This window comes from Epinephelus fuscoguttatus, linkage group LG16, assembly GCF_011397635.1.
Source record: "Epinephelus fuscoguttatus linkage group LG16, E.fuscoguttatus.final_Chr_v1".
In the NCBI taxonomy this organism is placed as follows: Eukaryota; Metazoa; Chordata; class Actinopteri; order Perciformes; family Serranidae; genus Epinephelus; species Epinephelus fuscoguttatus.
The window spans coordinates 5,155,171-5,174,123 of NC_064767.1; the positions used below are offsets into that span (position 1 = coordinate 5,155,171).

The 18,953-nt window shown below is 41.8% G+C and overlaps 1 protein-coding gene across 2 annotated transcripts in view; it reads left to right on the forward strand.

The window, feature by feature from the left end:
- atrnl1a (attractin-like 1a) overlaps positions 1-18,842 on the forward strand; it is a 439,798-nt gene extending 420,956 nt beyond the window's left edge. For both annotated transcript variants that reach the window (XM_049600219.1, XM_049600220.1), the window contains one exon: positions 15,060-18,842. In XM_049600219.1, coding sequence (XP_049456176.1) covers positions 15,060-15,181 — 122 coding nt within the window. In that variant the 3' untranslated portion in view covers positions 15,182-18,842. The remainder of the gene's footprint in view (positions 1-15,059) is intronic.
- Positions 18,843-18,953: the final 111 nt, after the last annotated feature.

Genomic DNA, 18,953 nt, shown 5'->3' on the forward strand with positions numbered 1-18,953 from the left:
TCAACTGAGACTCCAGTCTTCCTCAGAAGTGTCATCTGACGTGCTGCTGACGTGTCATATATCAGCTGGCAGGCCTGACATACCAATCACAGTCTGTCAGGCCAACCACGCCTCCCACGTTGTTGGTCGTTCTCTGGAGTAGGGAATCCCAGGTATGTGAGAGGGTGTATGCCCCCTCGCCCTGGTTGATGGTGCCGCTTGCCCGCTTCCTGATCTCAATGGCCTCTTTTATCCACCGTTTGAATTTATTGGTCTCTGATGGATGGATGGATAGATGGATGGATAGTTGGACGGATGGATGGATGGATGGATAGTTGGACGGATGGATGGATGGATAGTTGGACGGAGGGATGGATGGATGGATGGATGGATGGACGGATGGATGGATGGATGGATGGATGGATGGATGGATGGATGGATAGTTGGACGGATGGATGGATGGATGGATGGATGGATGGATGGATAGTTGGACAGATGATGGATGGATGGATGGATGGATGGATGGATGGATGGATGGATGGATGGAAGGATGGATGGATGATAGTTGGACAGATGGACGGATGGATGGATGGATGGATGGATGGATGATGGATGGATGGATGGATGGATGGATGGATGGATGGATGGATGGATGGATAGTTGGACAGATGGACGGATGGATGGATGGATGGATGGATGGATGGATGGATGGATGGATGGATGGATGGATGGATGGATGGATGGATGGATGGATGGATGGATAGTTGGACGGATGGATGGATGGACGGATGGATGGACGGATGATGGATGGATGGATGGATAGTTGGACAGATGGACGGATGGATGGATGGATGGATGGATAGTTGGACAGATGGATGGACGGATAATGGATGGATGGATGGACAGACGGATGGATGGTTGGACAGATGGATGGACGGATGATGGATGGGTGGATGGATGGATGGACAGATGGATGACGGACGGACAGACAGACAGACAGACGGATGGATGGTTGGACAGATGGATGGTTGGACAGATGGATGGATGGACAGATGGATGGATAGTTGGACAGATGGACAGATGGATGGATAGTTGGACAGATGGACGGATGGATGGATGGATGAAGGGATGGTTGGACTGATGGATGAAAGGACAGTTAGACAGATGGATGGAAGGACAGTTGGACAGATGGATGGAAGGATGGATGGACAGACAGAGGGTTGGATGGATGGATGGACGGATGGATGGACAAAAGGATGGATGGACACATGGATGGATACATGGATGGATGGATGGATGGATGGACGGATGGATGGACACATGGATGGATACATGGATGGACAGACAGACGGATGGATGGATGGATGGATGGACAAGTGGATGGATGGATGGTTGGACAAATGGATGGATGGGTGGATGGATGGATGGATGATGGATGGATGGATGGATAGATGAATGGATGGATAGATGGACAGATGGATGAATGGATGGATGGATGGATGGATGGATGGATGGATGGATGGATGGATGGACAGATGGATGGATGGATGGATCCCAAACATGTAATTTCATGATAAAATTGATAGACTTCTCAAAAAATCAAGACATCAAAGTGACACCTTGATGTCGTCTCATTCCCAGTCAGTAGAGCTGTTGAAGGCTTGTGGGTGAGAACAAAACATTTTCAACAGGTGTCTGTGGGCGTTGTTACAAAGCCACCTGCATGCACCCTTCACTTGCAGTGCTTTTCACTCTTTGGCAGAAAAGTAGCAGTATTCATCTTTCAAGTGCAGGTTGTGTTGTCACACCAGATGTCACACATGGCACAGTCTCGGTGCACCTGTAACAACACTTCAGATGTAAAAAGGCTTCCAATCAGCAGGTAGATTATCCTGTCACACTGACACATGGACAGTTTGGACCTATCAAAGATTGTGAGCACTTTTTCTTTCCTAATTTGTACTAGCCAAGCTCTGAGTTCCAATCTGAGCATTCCTCTCTGTCTCTCTCTACAGGCTGGTCTGTGTGATGAGATTACAAGCTGCAGAAGTAGAGGAGGTCTCTAAGCTCTTGTATGCTTTTCTCCCCCTGATCTAGCGAGACGGAAACACGCTCACATAACACACAGATCGCCGTGGTTAAAGCCAAAGCAAAGTCTCTGATAAACTAATCATTTTTTGTACGACTCTTGGCCCAATAATCCAACCAGGAGTCCTGACAATGACAGTGAACAGAGGCGACTCACTGCTGTGAGAGTGGCTGACAGCTCTTGTCAGCCAAATTGCAGTGGACGACTCACACATGGTGCCTGCCTTCGAGAGACGACTCGCACAGGAGAGGAACAGCTTGACCACTGAGTGACTGTTTGACTGATTCAAAGTCACAGTGGTCTGACGTGATGGACAAAGCAGGGGAAGAAGACAGACAGCCAGGGCTGGTGAAGGAAAGATGGAGGAGAAAAAAAACGAGGGGAGATGAAATCTTATTTTTGGCTCCAGTCTCCACTCTTCCATCTGCACAGCCTCTGTTTCATGTCATCTTTCTCCTGTCAGTTTTACCTCTTTATGCTGCGCCTCCCACGGCTGCAGTTGTTTCATTTTTTAATGTTTCAAATAAAATGGGACTCAATCAGTGGTTAATGGATTTGCCAGGCTGCACATACTCTCAGTTTGGTGCAGTGGAGCTGTTGAGGAAGGAGAGAAAGAGAAAGACAGTGGGCTATATTTCCCTCTCAGCCTCTCTCAAGCTTAGATAGTGGGTCAATAGACAGAGGCGCAGCGGCATTCACAGCCGCCTTTCCCTCCGCTAATCTGCCTATTCAGCAGCAGAGATGGAGCTGGAGTATCCGACAGAGAGAGAGAGGGGGGGGTAAAAAGAGGAAGAACATACAGGTACTGTAAGATGTTCAAAGTCTTTGTGAGTAAAAATAGAAAGAGCAGCATGAGAGAGAAAAGCGGTATTAAAAGGCTGAGAGGTTCGATTAGAGAGACTGGTGTATATTCTAAAAAATACTCAAGTGAAAACAGGTAGAAAGTTGGAGAGCTACAGACAGAGGAAAAGATAGGTAATTGAAGGAGTTGTTAAATAAGCGAAGTAAGTAGTAAGAGTCCATGTCGACGCCCCCTCACCCATAAAACCTGATTTGCATACTGCTGCAGCGGAGCTGAGATGATAAGTCCTTGTGGTTATGCTTTGATAAATCCACTCCTGGTTTCCTCTAAACCATCTGAGAAGTAGGAAGAAAATATAATCCCCACATCTCTTCCTCTCCTTTACTTCCTCGCTACTCCGATCTGCTCTATCCTTTTGCAATCACTCTTCTTCTCAGCTTTTACTTTCTGTATGTAGTGACAACAAGATTTAATTGTTGCACAATTTTTAGGGGAAATTTATGAAATTGCAGCTAGATAAAATTTCAGTCGGCTTGTTTTTAATCAGTTACCTGCATGAGAACATTTTGAACAGTACGTGACAGGACTACATTTTCAGATGACAGAAATGGGGACTCACCTCAGATTACTTGACTTAACTGGAGGACCTGCGACTTGATTCTAACACTGATAAAAGACTCGATTTGACTTCCACTTTGTAATCATGGAGACTTGTCTTAGGGTGCTTTCACACCTGCCCTGTTTGTTTCGGTTCGATCAAACTCAAGTTCGTTTGCCCCCTCAGTGTGGTTCGTTTGGGCAGGTACGAACACACCAAAACTACCGGACCGAGACCTTCTTGAAGAGGTGGTCTCAGTTCCAAAGGAACTCTGGTGCGGTTGGTTTGTGGTGAGAAGGTGTTCCGACCTGGATGTGAAGCAACTGCAGTCACATGACACATTGTTTGGGTTAAACATGAGCATGTTACAGTCCTGGAGGATTATTAATGTGCACCTCCTCCTGTACTGCCTTAATATGCACATTCAGCACATCCAATGCATCAAAACATTGTTTTCTAGTTGGAGCCGCGCCTCGTTTTCAAACTGTATGCTTTGACTAAAATGAACAATGACAGCAATATAGTCCATGATGAGCAGCGCTAAAATCAACCTGCGTAGTTGTCCCTCCATTGTGACATTAGAAAGTGTCCCATTTATCTTACTCTTCTTCAACGTTTGCTTTACTTCCTGGATTTTTCCCACATGGAAATTCTGACCAATCAAGAGCAGCTTTCTCACACAAGGCATTTGATCTGGTCCTCTTGTAAATGCTGCTGTGAGAACACGAACCAACTCTAGGCAATTATACAACTTTGGAACAACATGAGTCCCTGATTCAGACCAAAGCAAGACAACTCTAGGTCTGAAAGCACCCTTAGGGTTGAGACAGATGACATGACCGGACTTTTTTAAATTATATATTTGCATTTTTTTCAAGATATTGAAAAGATACATTTTGAATCATGATTGGATAACTAGTAGTGAAATGCGCACAAACCTGGCAACCCATGGGACGTGGCAGACCAGCAGAATGTTATCAATGTCGATAGCGGTCTGAAGCTCCAAAATCAGTGACATAACAACCACAACATTCAATGTCATCTGTCACTGCAAAACCCAAAAAGAAATGTACGTCATCTGTGCAGCAGTAGCCCACCAAATAAATCATGGCATTTCATTAAGACATGTAAAGTTTGCTATGTACTGTGCGATTTCAGTCTGCCCCCGACAAAAGATCAACGAGAAAGAAACGTGGTGCTATCTTTGGTCTTGGCTCTAAAATGGTGGTCCTACGTTGCGCAGTGAGAGGTTCAAGGACGGCCATTGAGACAGCCTGGGATAAAATACTGAGAGCGTCAGAAATTTGGGATGGCCATCTCACAGTGTGACTATAAACCAAGTAGAAATGCGACATGAAATGAGGCACTGGCGCTGAACCCAAACAAACAGATGGATAGCAGCTCGCCATGGAGGCAAAATGTGTTAAAAATGCAACAAGGCCCACCGTCTCATCCCAGACACCCCACCTTTGTTATTCTTTCCCTTTTTATATATCTGGGCTTTCTGCTGGAGGAGAGGTCAGTAACAGTAAAATGGAGGCAGCAGGCACCAAAACACTTCCCCCATCAGTCTTTCTGTCTTCGTCAATATATCAACATTTTTACCTCGGCCAAGCATAAAACATTTTTGTGGCTACTCTTCAAAATTTACGTGTCTTCACCCAGATTTTTATAAAAACAGGTGGATGGAAACGTCTCTGAATCTGAATTTACAGCCTCTGTGCTCAACTTTGTTTCCTTCTCTCTCAGTTGCCTTCTTATCCTCTCTCTCCGCCCCTCCCTCCTCTGTCTCAGTCCTGACAAAGCATCTTCAGCCTTTTGCTGTATCATTCTCACTCTGGCCCTCTTCCTACAGGGAGGAGGGAAAAAGTTCACATTTATTATCCCTGGACAGAAAATTGATTTTGGTCATTTGCAATAAAAACATAAAGGACAAGAAAAAAAATCTAATATGAGACAACACTTGGATTAATTAATGAAACCTCTACTGGCTTATGTTGCTCTGCTCTAATCTAATTGCTCAGCAGACAAAGAAAGCATCCATATCATCTGCTGCTTAATAAATTGCTCTGTTGATGAGTGAGGAGGTTCAGAGAGGTCATTAAAGATTCAGGCATGTTTATATTAGATTGGTGTTTGCGCACAGTGGTGCAGATTTAGCTTGATTAACCCCTGTGTCTCGTTTAATGTGTAGAAATAGAAACAAAAGAGGGAGAGACATTTAGTTTATCAACCGTTAGCATTCAAGCTATCACATACCTGCTGGGCGAATCTCAGAAGTCCCGTCCTACAGCATTGTGGTTTACAGGTTTATAGACCGTCGTTATTATAATGATCAGAACTGTGGTGATTCCTGGGAGGAGGGGGGGCGCCAACAGCTGGCCGTCAAGGATCACCTTTTGCTGCCGTTTGAAGCAGAGCTGAAAGACCGTCTCTGTGCGCTGCTCTCCTCCGGTTAGCACAAGCTAACACAGCAGCAGTTGGCTAACATCCAACACTGAGCTTTTAAACTGTGTCATCTCTGAAGTGCTGTTGTGTCCACATATTCTCACTCCCAACTCCTCACATACCACTGCTTGTTCAGTTTGCTTTTGACAGCTACATATGACATGCTTGGTATCCTGGGTGTGTCTGTTGTTGACGTTCTGGGATGCAATGTCAATTTACACGCAACATGTATTACGTTTTTTCAAAATACATACAACAAAATTCTGTTTGTTAGATGCATACAGTCTCAAAATGAACTTAAATCATTGGTAAAACACCTTGTTACGGCCTCTCTTAACAGACAAAGGCTCCACTGAAGACTAGAACATATGAATGGACACCAGACCCAGTTTGCGGGAGTGAAAAGGCAAACAACGTTTTATTATTGACAAGAAAGAGAACCATACTTAGGAAACAAAAGAGGGTTAGAGATCCAAAAAATGGGGAGGTCACTGGGCCAACCATGCAGTGGGCCGTCAGACCCAGCTCATCCCTCTACATAAACTAAAAACTAACCGTAGGCAGACAAAATCCAAAAACTAAACTACCGGTCATCTCCAACCCAAACTAAAATAACAAAGCCCAACAATCTAATCCACGCCGGGAACTAACTGGGACGAAAACCATTCCCCACTACTCCAGTGCTGCTGTGACCATGTGTCGCTGTGTCTCAGTAGTCACATTTCCATTACAGTTTTGTGCAAAATAAATGCGATATTTCTAAAGATTCGACTAAGTACAAATGAGACTTGCAGGTGTTACCATTAAAAGGTGTTTTGCGTATGAGCCGTAATTCTCGTAAAATCTTGTCCTGCAAGACTCCACTTTGTTTGCAGAAGTAAGATGGACATTCCAAATCTGTTGAGTGCTGGAACAATCATCTCGGTTGCCACTGCTGCTGTTGCAGTAGTCTACAACCGAAGACAAAGAGAGCAAGTGGTATTCCAAAGGCAAAGTCCTTATGTGTGGCAGCGACCACGGATAAAGGATTTCTGGGAGAGGATTGTGAACGAGGAATTCGCCAATGTCATGTCCGGTGACGTGTATTTGCAAAAAAAGTGTTTCCATTACACTTTTGCGATATACGACTATATTGACACGTCTGAAAAAACACCTCATGAGAGTGTAAAAACTTTATCTCGATATTTGAGATTTTTTTCGAAATGTAGGTGTTTCCATCACCAGTTTTTTTAATGCGATGTTTAGGTTTTGCACATTTCTAGGGTTAATGGAAACACACTTACTGTGTCTCCCCACACTCCGCCCCTCAGCTCCTTTTTTATCCTCTCCTGCCAACTGCTGTCAGGTGCTACACTACTATAAAAGGACACAGGTAGGGAAAACAACCACAATATATCAGTGCAATGCAGAGCCACACGTAACACACCTTGTATTTACGTTTATGTCCTTGTGCAACAAAAGCACATGGTAAGGTTTAGGAATAAATTCGTGGTTTGGCTCAACATTCATACGGGAAGCAAACACTGGGTGTCTGGGTGAAGTTCTGTGTTTATTGGACCCATCTACCACCCCTCCACTCCCTATAGAGACTTGACAGCTCCTCAGGTTATGTTGTTTTCCGGTAGCATTATGAGCTGATGCCACCCAGTGCAGGCAAGTAGGCAGGGCTGGAGAGAAAAATAAACTGTAAGAATCGCTGATCCTTCTTTAGATTTTGATGATCGAAATTGAAGGCTTATTTCAATCAATGCTTGATTCAGAATCAATATTGTGACACCCCTAATACACAGTGGGACAAAATATATATTGGCTTCTTTTAATGGTCTGTTAAAGGCGTACAAATGTTTCTCCCAGAATTTCATTCTTATCTAAGTTTCTCTGAGCTGGGCCTTTCTCTTTCCTTCCCTTTGTCTCGGACTCAGGCTGTGACTACTGGCCTGTAAGCATCACTGCAGCACCACTGTCCTTTTCTTCCTCTCTTCTGCCTTGACCTCCTCCGACCCTCCTCCCTGTGTCCCACCGTCTCCCTCTGGGCGTCTGGCCGGATAGCTGCTTGACAGGAATCGGAGGGCAGCGCTCGGAATCTCAGCTCCATTGACCCGGAATGGATCCCCGATACTTTGATCCTCTCTGTCTTTGAAACCATCCGCCCCACTGGGATGCACTCTCCTGTCCACCCCCACTCCTTCATCTGTCTGCTTGTTGACTTTTAGTCAAACACTCCGTGGCATTTAGTCTCCGGTAACTCATGTATTTATTATGTGGACGTCAAGGTTTACCATTCACATTTAGTTGTAGAGTTTGTGCCAAAATTACCTGACTTTATGAAAAGCAAACGCTGCTGTTGAAGTGATTGATGGAATTGTTTTAAAAGTGTGACGATCCAGCAAGACAAAACATGGTCTTACTCATAAATTGGATCAGATATGGTTTAAAAAATCAGGACATAAAAGTCAGAACAAGGCCAGGACCCCAATGAGATCTGTGTGTCTTTGATGCATCTTGTTTTTTTAATGATGCAGCCACATAAATCACAACTTGTAAACTTTTTCTGAAAGCATCCGCCTCGACTTTTTAGGGATATCCTTCCTGCTTTTTGCCCTCGCCGCTCCAGTACATTTTAGAGGCATTTAAATATGAATTTGTAGATATATTTTGCCCTGCATTATTCAAAAAAGCATACCAAACACTGCCATGTACTGTTAATGAAAGGGATCCTAGTTAGTCAGGATCAAACCTGAATCTTACATGCGAACATCAAAGCAGTCGTAGCCGTGTGTCATGTTTCCTGGTCTTTTAAAACCTGAAATCAGTGCCTCACAGATGCATAAATATTTGAATATCAATGTGTTGCTGTTTGACTGACTTTGATTTTCCTTCGCTTCATGGAACAGACGCTGCCGTGGTATTTTCTGTTTACTATTATACTGGATCCTGAGCAGGCTGCCGTCCCTGGTGCCTTCATTGAGGGCAAGCACACACTCAGAAGCCAGGCTTTGATGTTTAGACAGAGAGGAGGGCCTGGCTGTGAGGTTTGTCACCGGGTTAGCGGGCGGGCTCCACCCGACACAGATGTTCTCCAGCTGTAGTCCCAGTTTCCCCCGTCAGACCTGTGCCGATAGTGTTCCTGGGGAATTTTGTCTCTTGCTAATGACCCCATTAGTCTACGAGGAGGAGGGGAGGATCGGTGTGTGAGGGGGTGTTAATGATGCGTCAACTCACCTGACAAAACAATCACATTAACGCGCCCGGTCGCCGCGGCTGCAAATGAGCACTTGCACTCACCTGCAGCATAATTTGATTACTTTTGACCAATTTAATTTTGCAAATGGAGATGTGTGAGTTCACCCGTAAAAATAAACAGAATTATGAAGGCAATTTGTCAAAGGTGAAAGCTATTCTGATGGAAGAGTATTCAGACGTCACATTAGGAGTGAAAGAGTATCTATCTTTACTTTAACTTTCCGAGTCTTTGTGTTCTTTCCGTTGTTAGAAGCAGTCCTGGGTTGAGGACTGGTGTTTTATATCTCACAGACAAGTGTGTCTGTGTTTAAATCCTGCTGGTTGCACACCACATCCAGACACACTGATTATTAGTCTGAGGTCTTGTGGAGGTGATTTTATTGATGTGAAATAACTGGTGGCGTTCCTGTTGCATTTGTCTTGGCCTTGAGTTTACAGACGTCTGTGTGTCTGATCAGAGCGGCTTCACTCAGATACTGTGTGAAATGCCGTTTCCTTCTCTGATCCGTCCCTTGTCTTTTCTCATTTTCATCCCTTTTTGTGATCTGTCAATCATTTCCAAAACATTTCCCTTTCTCATTTGTCTTGTCTGACTGTGGGGGATTTAATCACAAGTCTCTCTACCATTTTTGGTGAATCTATTAAACAAAGTTTTTTCTCTGATTACAGAGAAAATTAGTTGTGGTAACTAAGGTTGTTATTCTGTGACGTGTCTCAGTAGCTTTTTTTGGTTTGGGTCGATTCTGTCATAACTCTGCATACATAACATACTCTGTAAAAAAAAAAAAAAAAATTGGAAAGAAAAACAAAACACAATAACAATGCAAATCATAACTAATTCTCCAAAACAAAATATGGATTCTATTCTGTATAATCAAGACAAAATTGTTGTTGTTCTCATTAGAAATAGTAATAATAATAATTTTAATTATCATTATTATTACGGTAATTAAAGTAAAAATTCTATATATTTACAAATGAAAATTTGAAAAAATTATTTATTATCTAATTATTTATTTACATATTTACTTATTATTTAGTTTTATTTAGTATAAAATTATTGCCTAACTGCTGCATGAAACATTCTAGTAACTATAATATTATTGTCATTTATTTTCCTGGGCTTTTTAACAGCTATAAGTCCAGCTGAAATAGTGTTCTATTCATTTTCCACCTCGCACATAAAGCCCAGTTCAGACCAAAGATTTGTGTCAAGACAAAACCATTTTTGAACGTTGCAGAGAGAAGTTGCAGCGGTGTGAACTGGCTGACTCAAGCCGGCTGATGATGTCACCTGTTACTCAGCTTGGTTTGGAACTTTAAGCTTGTCACCTGTTTCTGCAGCCAATCAGCTTGTAGTAAAGTCCGCTGGTCAAGTCAAAATGACCGCAGACGACGTGTTCACTTGCTGCAGCAGGTGATTTGTCCCTGCCGAGTCCTCTGTTTCCGTCCTCACAGTGTGCCTGTGTCAGACGGTGGGTCGCTGCTGCTGCTGCTCACTGTATGTGCTTATGCCCCGCCCACACACACACATTCTTATCAACTGATTAATTGGTGCTGGTTATGTATATTATTGTGGCTTATTTATCATGAATACAGTCCATCTGATGCTCATTTTGTTCATCTTTCTCATCGTTTCATCACTACTACAAATGCAGCTGCAGCCAGTATCTCACTATCAATCAATCAATTTTATTTATACAGCCCAATATCACAAATCACAATTTGCCTCACAGGGCTTTACAGCATACAACATCCCTCTGTCCTTAGGACCCTCACAGCGGATAAGGAAAAACTACCCAAAAAACCTTTAATGGGGAAAAAACGGTAGAAACCTCAGGAAGAGCAACAGAGGAGGGATCCGTCTTCCAGGACAACGGACGTGCAATAGATGTCGCACAGAACAGATCAACATGATACATTAACGGTAATCTGTATGACACAATGAGACAGAAAGGGAGACAGAGAGAGAGAGAGAGAGATGCAGGACAAACGATAATGTTAACAGCTTACAACAACATTAATGAAAGTAATAATATTATAATTATAGTTCTGGTTACTGTGGTACAATATGTTGAAAGTATATAATAATGTCTGATAGTATGCATATGTGACAATAATCATATGTGTATAATAACAGTAGGATAAGATAAGATAAGATAAGATAAGATAAACCTTTATTGTCTGTCACAAGTAACAGAAATTTGTCTTTGGCAAGCTCCGAATAAAATACACAAGAACACACAAAATACAATAGACATTATACGACAAAGCAAATCTGGGTTGGACTTCAATTGTTATTTTAAACTGTTCAGGGTGGTGATGGCAGTGGGACCAGAAGAAGAAGTATGACTAATGATAACAGCAGCATCACTATCCTCATTCATATTTTAAGAAGCTATAAATTATATTCAGCCACAAAATAAACCCGAAAAGCTGCAAATCAGAACAGAAGTACAGAGAGTTGTTGACTAGAGATGATACACCGTCTCATCTAGTTGCATTGCTATAAATCAGCAAAATTTTAGAACGTTGCAGAACGACGCGTTGCAAGTACTTCCCTGTTTTTAACTTGTCTCGCTGCGAGTCTTTGGTCTGAACTGGGCCTTAATAAACCACATTGAGAGCGTTGTTTTACAATTTGTAGGGCTGCTATGAACATTTTTTTCATTATCGACAGTCCAAAACACAAATGTAATCAGTAGGCCAAGAAAAGTAACATCTTCATGTATGCATTTGCAATTTCCTGTCTGTAGACGACTCATTTCAGCTCTAATTTAACCATGTTTTAGGTTTAAAAAAGTATAAAATGACAGAAGCAGGACTGTAGCCAGGATTTTAGAAATACTGAGGCTGGGGGTCAAAGTTCAAAACATTCCTTCTGAAAAAGTATGTGACCTCAGTGTGGTCAGTGGCACTGCACTGAAGCAGCAGAGAAGTAGAGCTCACAAACTGATGAAAGTGTGTGCGCTCCTGAAATAGACAGGCAATCTGCAAACATGGCATTTGGACCAAAACACAAATTACCGTGGCAACAAAAAGCAAAATTGAAGTATTGTCTGTGGTAGACAAAACAAATCAAAGTGCCAAAGTGACACAAACAACCATAATCAACCAAATTCCAACAGACCAGGTGCTGCTAGCCAATCAGAGAGCCCATAACCACTGGCTGCCATATCTGTCTGCATGGCTTGCTGTGTCAGAACTTTGCAAAATGTGTATGTGCACAGGTGTATACACACCAGCATTTACACCTCTACACACATACACCTGCAGAGTCACGTACACACACACAAGCACACACTGAGCAACTGTGTAATCGGCTTTCCCCTTTCCACCCACAAAAAAAAATCCCAAGAATCACTTGAGTGTGAAATGCTGAAAACATCCTGCATCCAAATCATATCAAGAGCGCAGCAGATTCCCTCCACTGTTTGCCTGTTTTGTTTATTTGGCTCCTGCACACCGGCAGATTGAGCTCTCGTCATAATGACCATGCATTGTCAAGCCCACGGTTGTCGGGAGGGAAAGACAGGACTAGCTGCACTCGCAAGAGCTGCCATGACTCTAAATCCACATTAACAACAGCAGCTACTGCCAAAGTAACACAATGCTGCGAGGCATCTGATGCCTTGGTGCATCCAGCCTGCTCTCTGTAAGCCCTGCTGTGGAGAGCGACTCAAGCATCCCATACACAAGTTGTTTTGAGAGGTATGACATCCTGCTGGATGGTGTGAAGCAGAAAGGAAGAGGGAAGAGGGAAGAGAAAGATAAAGAAAGGTGGGCGATGTGCTTCAGTGACCTCGGCGTTAGCCTTCTTGTTTTCTGCTGAAGCTGGACAACACTAGCTGGAGAGGGGTTGATAAAACGTTTTCTGAATGTTGTGATGAGATGCCTGTCGGTAGGACGGAGTGTCTCCACCTGTCAAACATCAGCTCGGCTTTTCCCTTTGATCTTCACCTCAGTGTCCATATGGGTTTCACTGGCCTTTATTTCAGTACATTTTCAGTTAACCCTCTTTACTTTCTTCTGGTCTGGTTCTTTTCTGTGTCTATAAAAAGCTCAATAATAATTGAAAACATTTTACAAAGTGCTTTACACACAAAGGAGAAAATGGGAATAGAAAAATAAATTAAATGCAATTTCTTTGATGGTTATGAGTGGATAACAACATGATTGAGTCCTTACGTTATTGTCAACACACAACTAGGTTTCTTTTTATGAACAACAATTTATTTAAATCAATTCGACATACAAGGAGAAACAAATTTGATTCACAGCGGTGAACAGGCACATCTACAATGAAATGAGACTTGAAATAAAACATTTTGCAAATTACGGTAGACAGTATTTAGCTGTTAGGTTGTGTGTCTTTTATATTCCCAGTCTTAAATTAATTCTGTACATATTCATTATTATACATTTGTGGATATCACAGTTGGTTTTGTGATTAGTTTGACCAATGAAGGAGATCCCTCATTAATAGTGTAAAAAAAAAAAAATTTGTGATAGTGTGTACATTGTAAACAAAAGGAGGCCCATAATAAAACCTTGTGGAACTCCATATTTCACCTCTAAGAAATGATATTTCACATTATTTTTTAAAAAGACTTAAAATTTGATTTTAACTTGTAGGTTCTGTGTGTTTCATATTTGCAGACATTAAATTATTTATATACGTAAAATATCATATATATTATCCACCAGTGTGGCTATAGTGACATTGTTTTTTTCTGTCCTTTTCCACTTAAGTTGATTCTCTTCAATAACTATTTATGTGTGTGTATATATATATATGTATGTATATATATGTAGATGTAGCTAGATAGATTGATAGATATAGATATAGATATATACTTTAAAACTTCAATTAAAGGCCCAGGCCCTTTTACTAGCCCGTTGTGGCAACACATCTTGAAAAGTAAACGCCTGTCTCAATTAGACGCCTGGTCTGGTTTTTAAATAAGTTCTTTGGATGTTTAAAAGCGGGATGTTTGTTACCTGAAATTATATGTCCATTCCTGAATTACCCTGTAAATTGCTCATATTCCTTTAGTCTGTAAGGGTCCTCAGATCAAAAGAATCAAGAGAGTTTTTCTTAAATATGTAATCCAAGTTGTGAGGATTGTATTAACAGGATAAAGTGGTGTTCTGTCGATATGCTGCCATAACGCTCTCTCTCTTTGTGATGTGCTGTCTGTCAGATCAAATGAATGATTCATGATAGATATATTATCTGAAGCCTAATATTTATACAGGTCATACTGGTTTAATAAACCTTTTTTTTTTTTTTTTTTTCGGATTTCCTGATCTCTGCTGAACACTTTTGTGTGAAGGGAATTAAAGACCTGTCCCATATATATGCCTGCTGATTTCAGTAATTAAAGCAAATAATAGCCCGGGCTACTAATTGTAGTTTTCAAGTATATAATAATATAATAATGTGACTTTCTTATATAGGAAAACCTAAAAAATCTTCAAGAAAAAAAAAAAGCTTCAAGCGCCCTTTAACCATCTTTAATATAACATATTAACCTCTTTAAGTGTCTCGCCAAAAACTACATTTTAGAGGATTATTCTTGAGGGTGCGTCCTCTGATGTGTCAATAGTGAGTTTACACGCCAGGAAATATCTGTTTGTCCCAAACAAATTCTCTGTTGTCCCTGCAAAGACAAGACACCATTCTCAAGCCCTGTTTTTTAGCCTGCACAAAACTGATCAGACAACAGAAAAACATCGACCACTGTCATCAGTGAATGTCATCTTTTTTGCCGATAGGACGACAGCAGTCAATAAGGCGAATGCTGGGCTGATAAATCGATGCATCTCTAATGACCATACATGTAAAACAGCATGTAACATGTTTCTCTGTTAACTCTCTTTTTTCTCTGGTCCTCTAGGTATTGCTATAGCCAGCGCTCTGGTAGACACTTCACAACAGCGAGTGATGGACTTCAAAGAAAGAGGCCTGGGTCTGAAGCATCGCAAGCACATTGTGCACCACCAAGGGACCTGTGTATGAACTGGATTACCTCAGCAAGGTAACAAGATAGCCATCGTGCCCCCGAGGGATTTCCCTGGAGATAATTCTCACGGACTTAAGACAAAGGGACACCTTGTAAACAAAGGCAAAGCCTGCAAAAACTGGGGGTATGATGGTCATAGATAGTGGCTTGGGAGAGGAAATGTGTCCACTGTCTCATCAGCAGGCACCCAAATTGCGAAAAATGCCACTTGTGGTCCCTTTCCCCCCTGGATAAGATGGAAAACTTCTCTCTTTGTGTATATGTCGGTCCTGATGACCCAGGAAAACAAGACCTGGAAACCTGCAGACTGACAGTGAAAATGTGTTTCTCCACCACAGCTCTGGTCGGGCATTTACTTTGAGTGCTGGCAGGCTTTTTCCACTTCCATGCCATGTGGCTCTGCATCTCCAGGGCTCCACTTGTCTGTCATGCAGTCTGCCATATTGACAGAGAAAAAACACTTGTTTTACACCATTAAACCACACTAAATGGCTTTGAGCTCCTGTGAAAGATATTGAGCTGAAACTAACTGAGCTGAAATGAAGTCCTCCTGACTTACAGACCCACTCAGACTCGAGAGCAATGCTGGACAGAACAACACAGACCTAACTAGATCAATGCAAAACACTGTAGCGGGTGGTCATCTGTGACAAGGATTTGCTTGAGGAGAACATCTCCTCTGGGAATTTTTAAGACTACTACTGTTGATGTTGAGAAAGAAGATTATTGGATGTAACTGTTGAGATTTTGTCCTCTATGAAACACATGTAATTCTTGATTTTTCCCTGCACCAACATTTGAAGTTATTCGTTCTGATATCTGCTCAGGTCCTCTGTAATGGAAAAGGGTCCATTATGTGTAGCTTTGGGCCTTATACACATCTGTATATGCACTATAAGTAAAATGCTTTACCAGTACATTAGGACCCTCTGTGGGATAATATTATGCAACTGATCATCCAAATGTAATGTTTATTCTGGGCTGTAATGTAACCTCGAGGTCGGTATCATCAAACACATACTACTGATGGTATACACATGCCTATCAATTCAGTTATAACTGTGAAGATACACTATACATCTTTTCTCATGACCTCAGTAAAGTCCATGCCTGTTTACTTGTGACACAAACTTTTATGTAACATATCTCCTTATGTAATATTTATTAATTATGCAAATTACAGTCAATAATTTTACAAATGCACTAAGATTTTTTTTGTTAAACAGAAAAACTAAACGATAGATTTTACAAAGCAAGTCTGTGCAGTATTCCCTTTTTTGCTTGTACCCTTGATGTCTTTTAATTTTCCAAATATTACTTATGTTATGCATATCATAGCAAGTTTTCTCTGATGTCAAAGTTTTTCCCTTTACGACTTGTGTTGAAACCTTCATCAAACATTGTAAAGTCACTTTTTATCAACTGCACGTGAACAGAGTTACACCACCGCTTAATCGTCTCCTGCTGCAGTAATACAATACAACACATTCTCACTCCGACCTCGTCACATATTGACATTTGGACTCTCCGCGTCTATATATGACGTCCAAGGTACCCTGGGTGTGTTGGTTGTTCACGTTCTGGGACGCCGTGTCAACCTCAGCCTGTTACATGCATTGTCTTCCCTCAAAATACACTTCCGTTTGCGTACAGGGTTCGGCTTTACAATCCTACAGAAGTGAACACTGGCATCCAGGGGGGTGAGAGTTGGTAGTTGTTGGACCCATTCACCACCTCTCCTGCCCGCCCTACTTGGACTTCTGCTGCCTTAACTTTCACTGTTGTACCGCCGTGTTTCCTCCTGATGCCGCCGAGTGGCATTAAACTATAACGGCAACCAGCTGCGTATCATGCTGGATTTCGACGACTTTGGAGCGAGACCAAATTGTACAATACCATTCGGCGTACATGGAGAACAAAATGTTGGACAATAACAAGACAAGGATAACAATTGAAAGGACAGAAAGAGAAAACGACATCTTCTGAGCAACAGCTGCATTAGAAGAGAAGAAATCACCAGTCATAGTTAAAGGAAATAGACATCATGTTGCTTTAGCAGGTATTCTCCAGTCTTTGCAACAGAAATAGAAGATGGATTTGGATCAGGGAATAATAGCTGAACATACTATGGCAACCCAGTCACTCTGAAGTCATCAAAGTCTGGCAGTTGGGCAGTGACTCTCGGCATTAGACTCTGATGCAAAAAGTCGTCTTTTAACACTAGCATGATACTGGTTTTGTCGCTGATGTAGTTTGATGGCAGCCAGTGGCATCAGGGTGAAACCCGGCATGACAAGTGTTAAGGTTACGAAAGTTTGAGCAGTCAACAAACGCTGACTTTTACCCGGGAGAGCAGTGTTCACGTTCCTCAAGATGATAAAGTGAAACCTTGTTCTTTTTTCTTAAACCCAACCATGTGCTTTTGTTGTCGAAGGTAAAATTACATCAATTTGTTGCGTTGTACCTACCGTTGTACCTTTATTTTGAAAGAGTCTGTATGGAAATGGTAAATGTCCTGTGAAAACAAAAGTGTATTTTGAAAGAAGACAATGCATGTCCCTGAACGTCAACAACCAACACACCCAGGGTACCTTGGATGTCCTATGTCCATGACAAAACGTTGATATGTGACGAGGTTGAAGTGAGAATGTGTTGACTATGGACGGACAAATCACACTTTAAACCCATTTAATCTATCAACTGAGTAGACTGCAGAGGGCCGAATGTAAAATGGACTAATTCAGTATTTAGAGCGATTGAGGGGTTGCTTATGCTTTTCTGGACTGGAAACCAAATTCAAAATCCAAGGACCAATAGTATTCTCCCTGCCATTAAACTGTGGGGACAAAACGATTTCAGATGTCAACCACATCACCAAAAAATTGTGGCACTGTACGTTTCTGCAAACCACAGATACAATGCATTTGCACATTATGTAGCAGATGCATTGAAATTCTACCTTTCAACAACACTGTGGTTAAAACGTGGTTAGGTTTAGGGACAAAACCCACTTGGAAAAGATGTTTTGGCTTCAAATTCCTGGTTCTAGTGGCATAGTCCTGTCAACAAAAGCAGAAACATCTTAAAAACAACTTTTTTTTTGTTCCTGAAAAGCATCCGGAAACACAGCAAAGACTTGTTAAATCACAACCAGTTTTGTTTGTTGGTCTTGAACAGTAGTCTGCAGCTTGGCAGGCATTTCCCCTAAGTGACACGCCATCCAAACTTCACTTTGGAAACGTTGGCATGACAAGTATAAAATCTGCAAATGTAAAGTGTTTGTGGTTTGCAGGAACATAAAATGCCAACATTTTATTCTGATGACTAGGCTGCAAATGTTAGTAATACATCTGGTGTTTGAGTGAATCTGTTTTTATCTCTGTTAAAATATTTGTTATTGAAGGAGAGAAGAAAACAGCAATATAACCACTGATTCCAAACGCCTGAGCGGTGGTGTAGGTCTTCATGCACATGTACTGTCCATATATTGAGCCTGATTGTTTTCAGGCGTTTTGTCTTCATGTAATTTTGCACCAGTTTGTTGTTGAGACTTGTATTAACAAAGGGCAGCTCACCACTGTTTTCGTCCATATGAGCATAAATCTGTACATTTACAATTAAAACATTTTGATGCCTTTTCGTATGGTAATTCGATCGGATACACTGTGCGTGTTCTTACCTCTGTAAGGTGTTGTGGGAGTGTATTGATTGGTGTTCTCAGGATGTCAATAGGGTCAAATGATAAGCTCAGCCAACACTATAGACTCT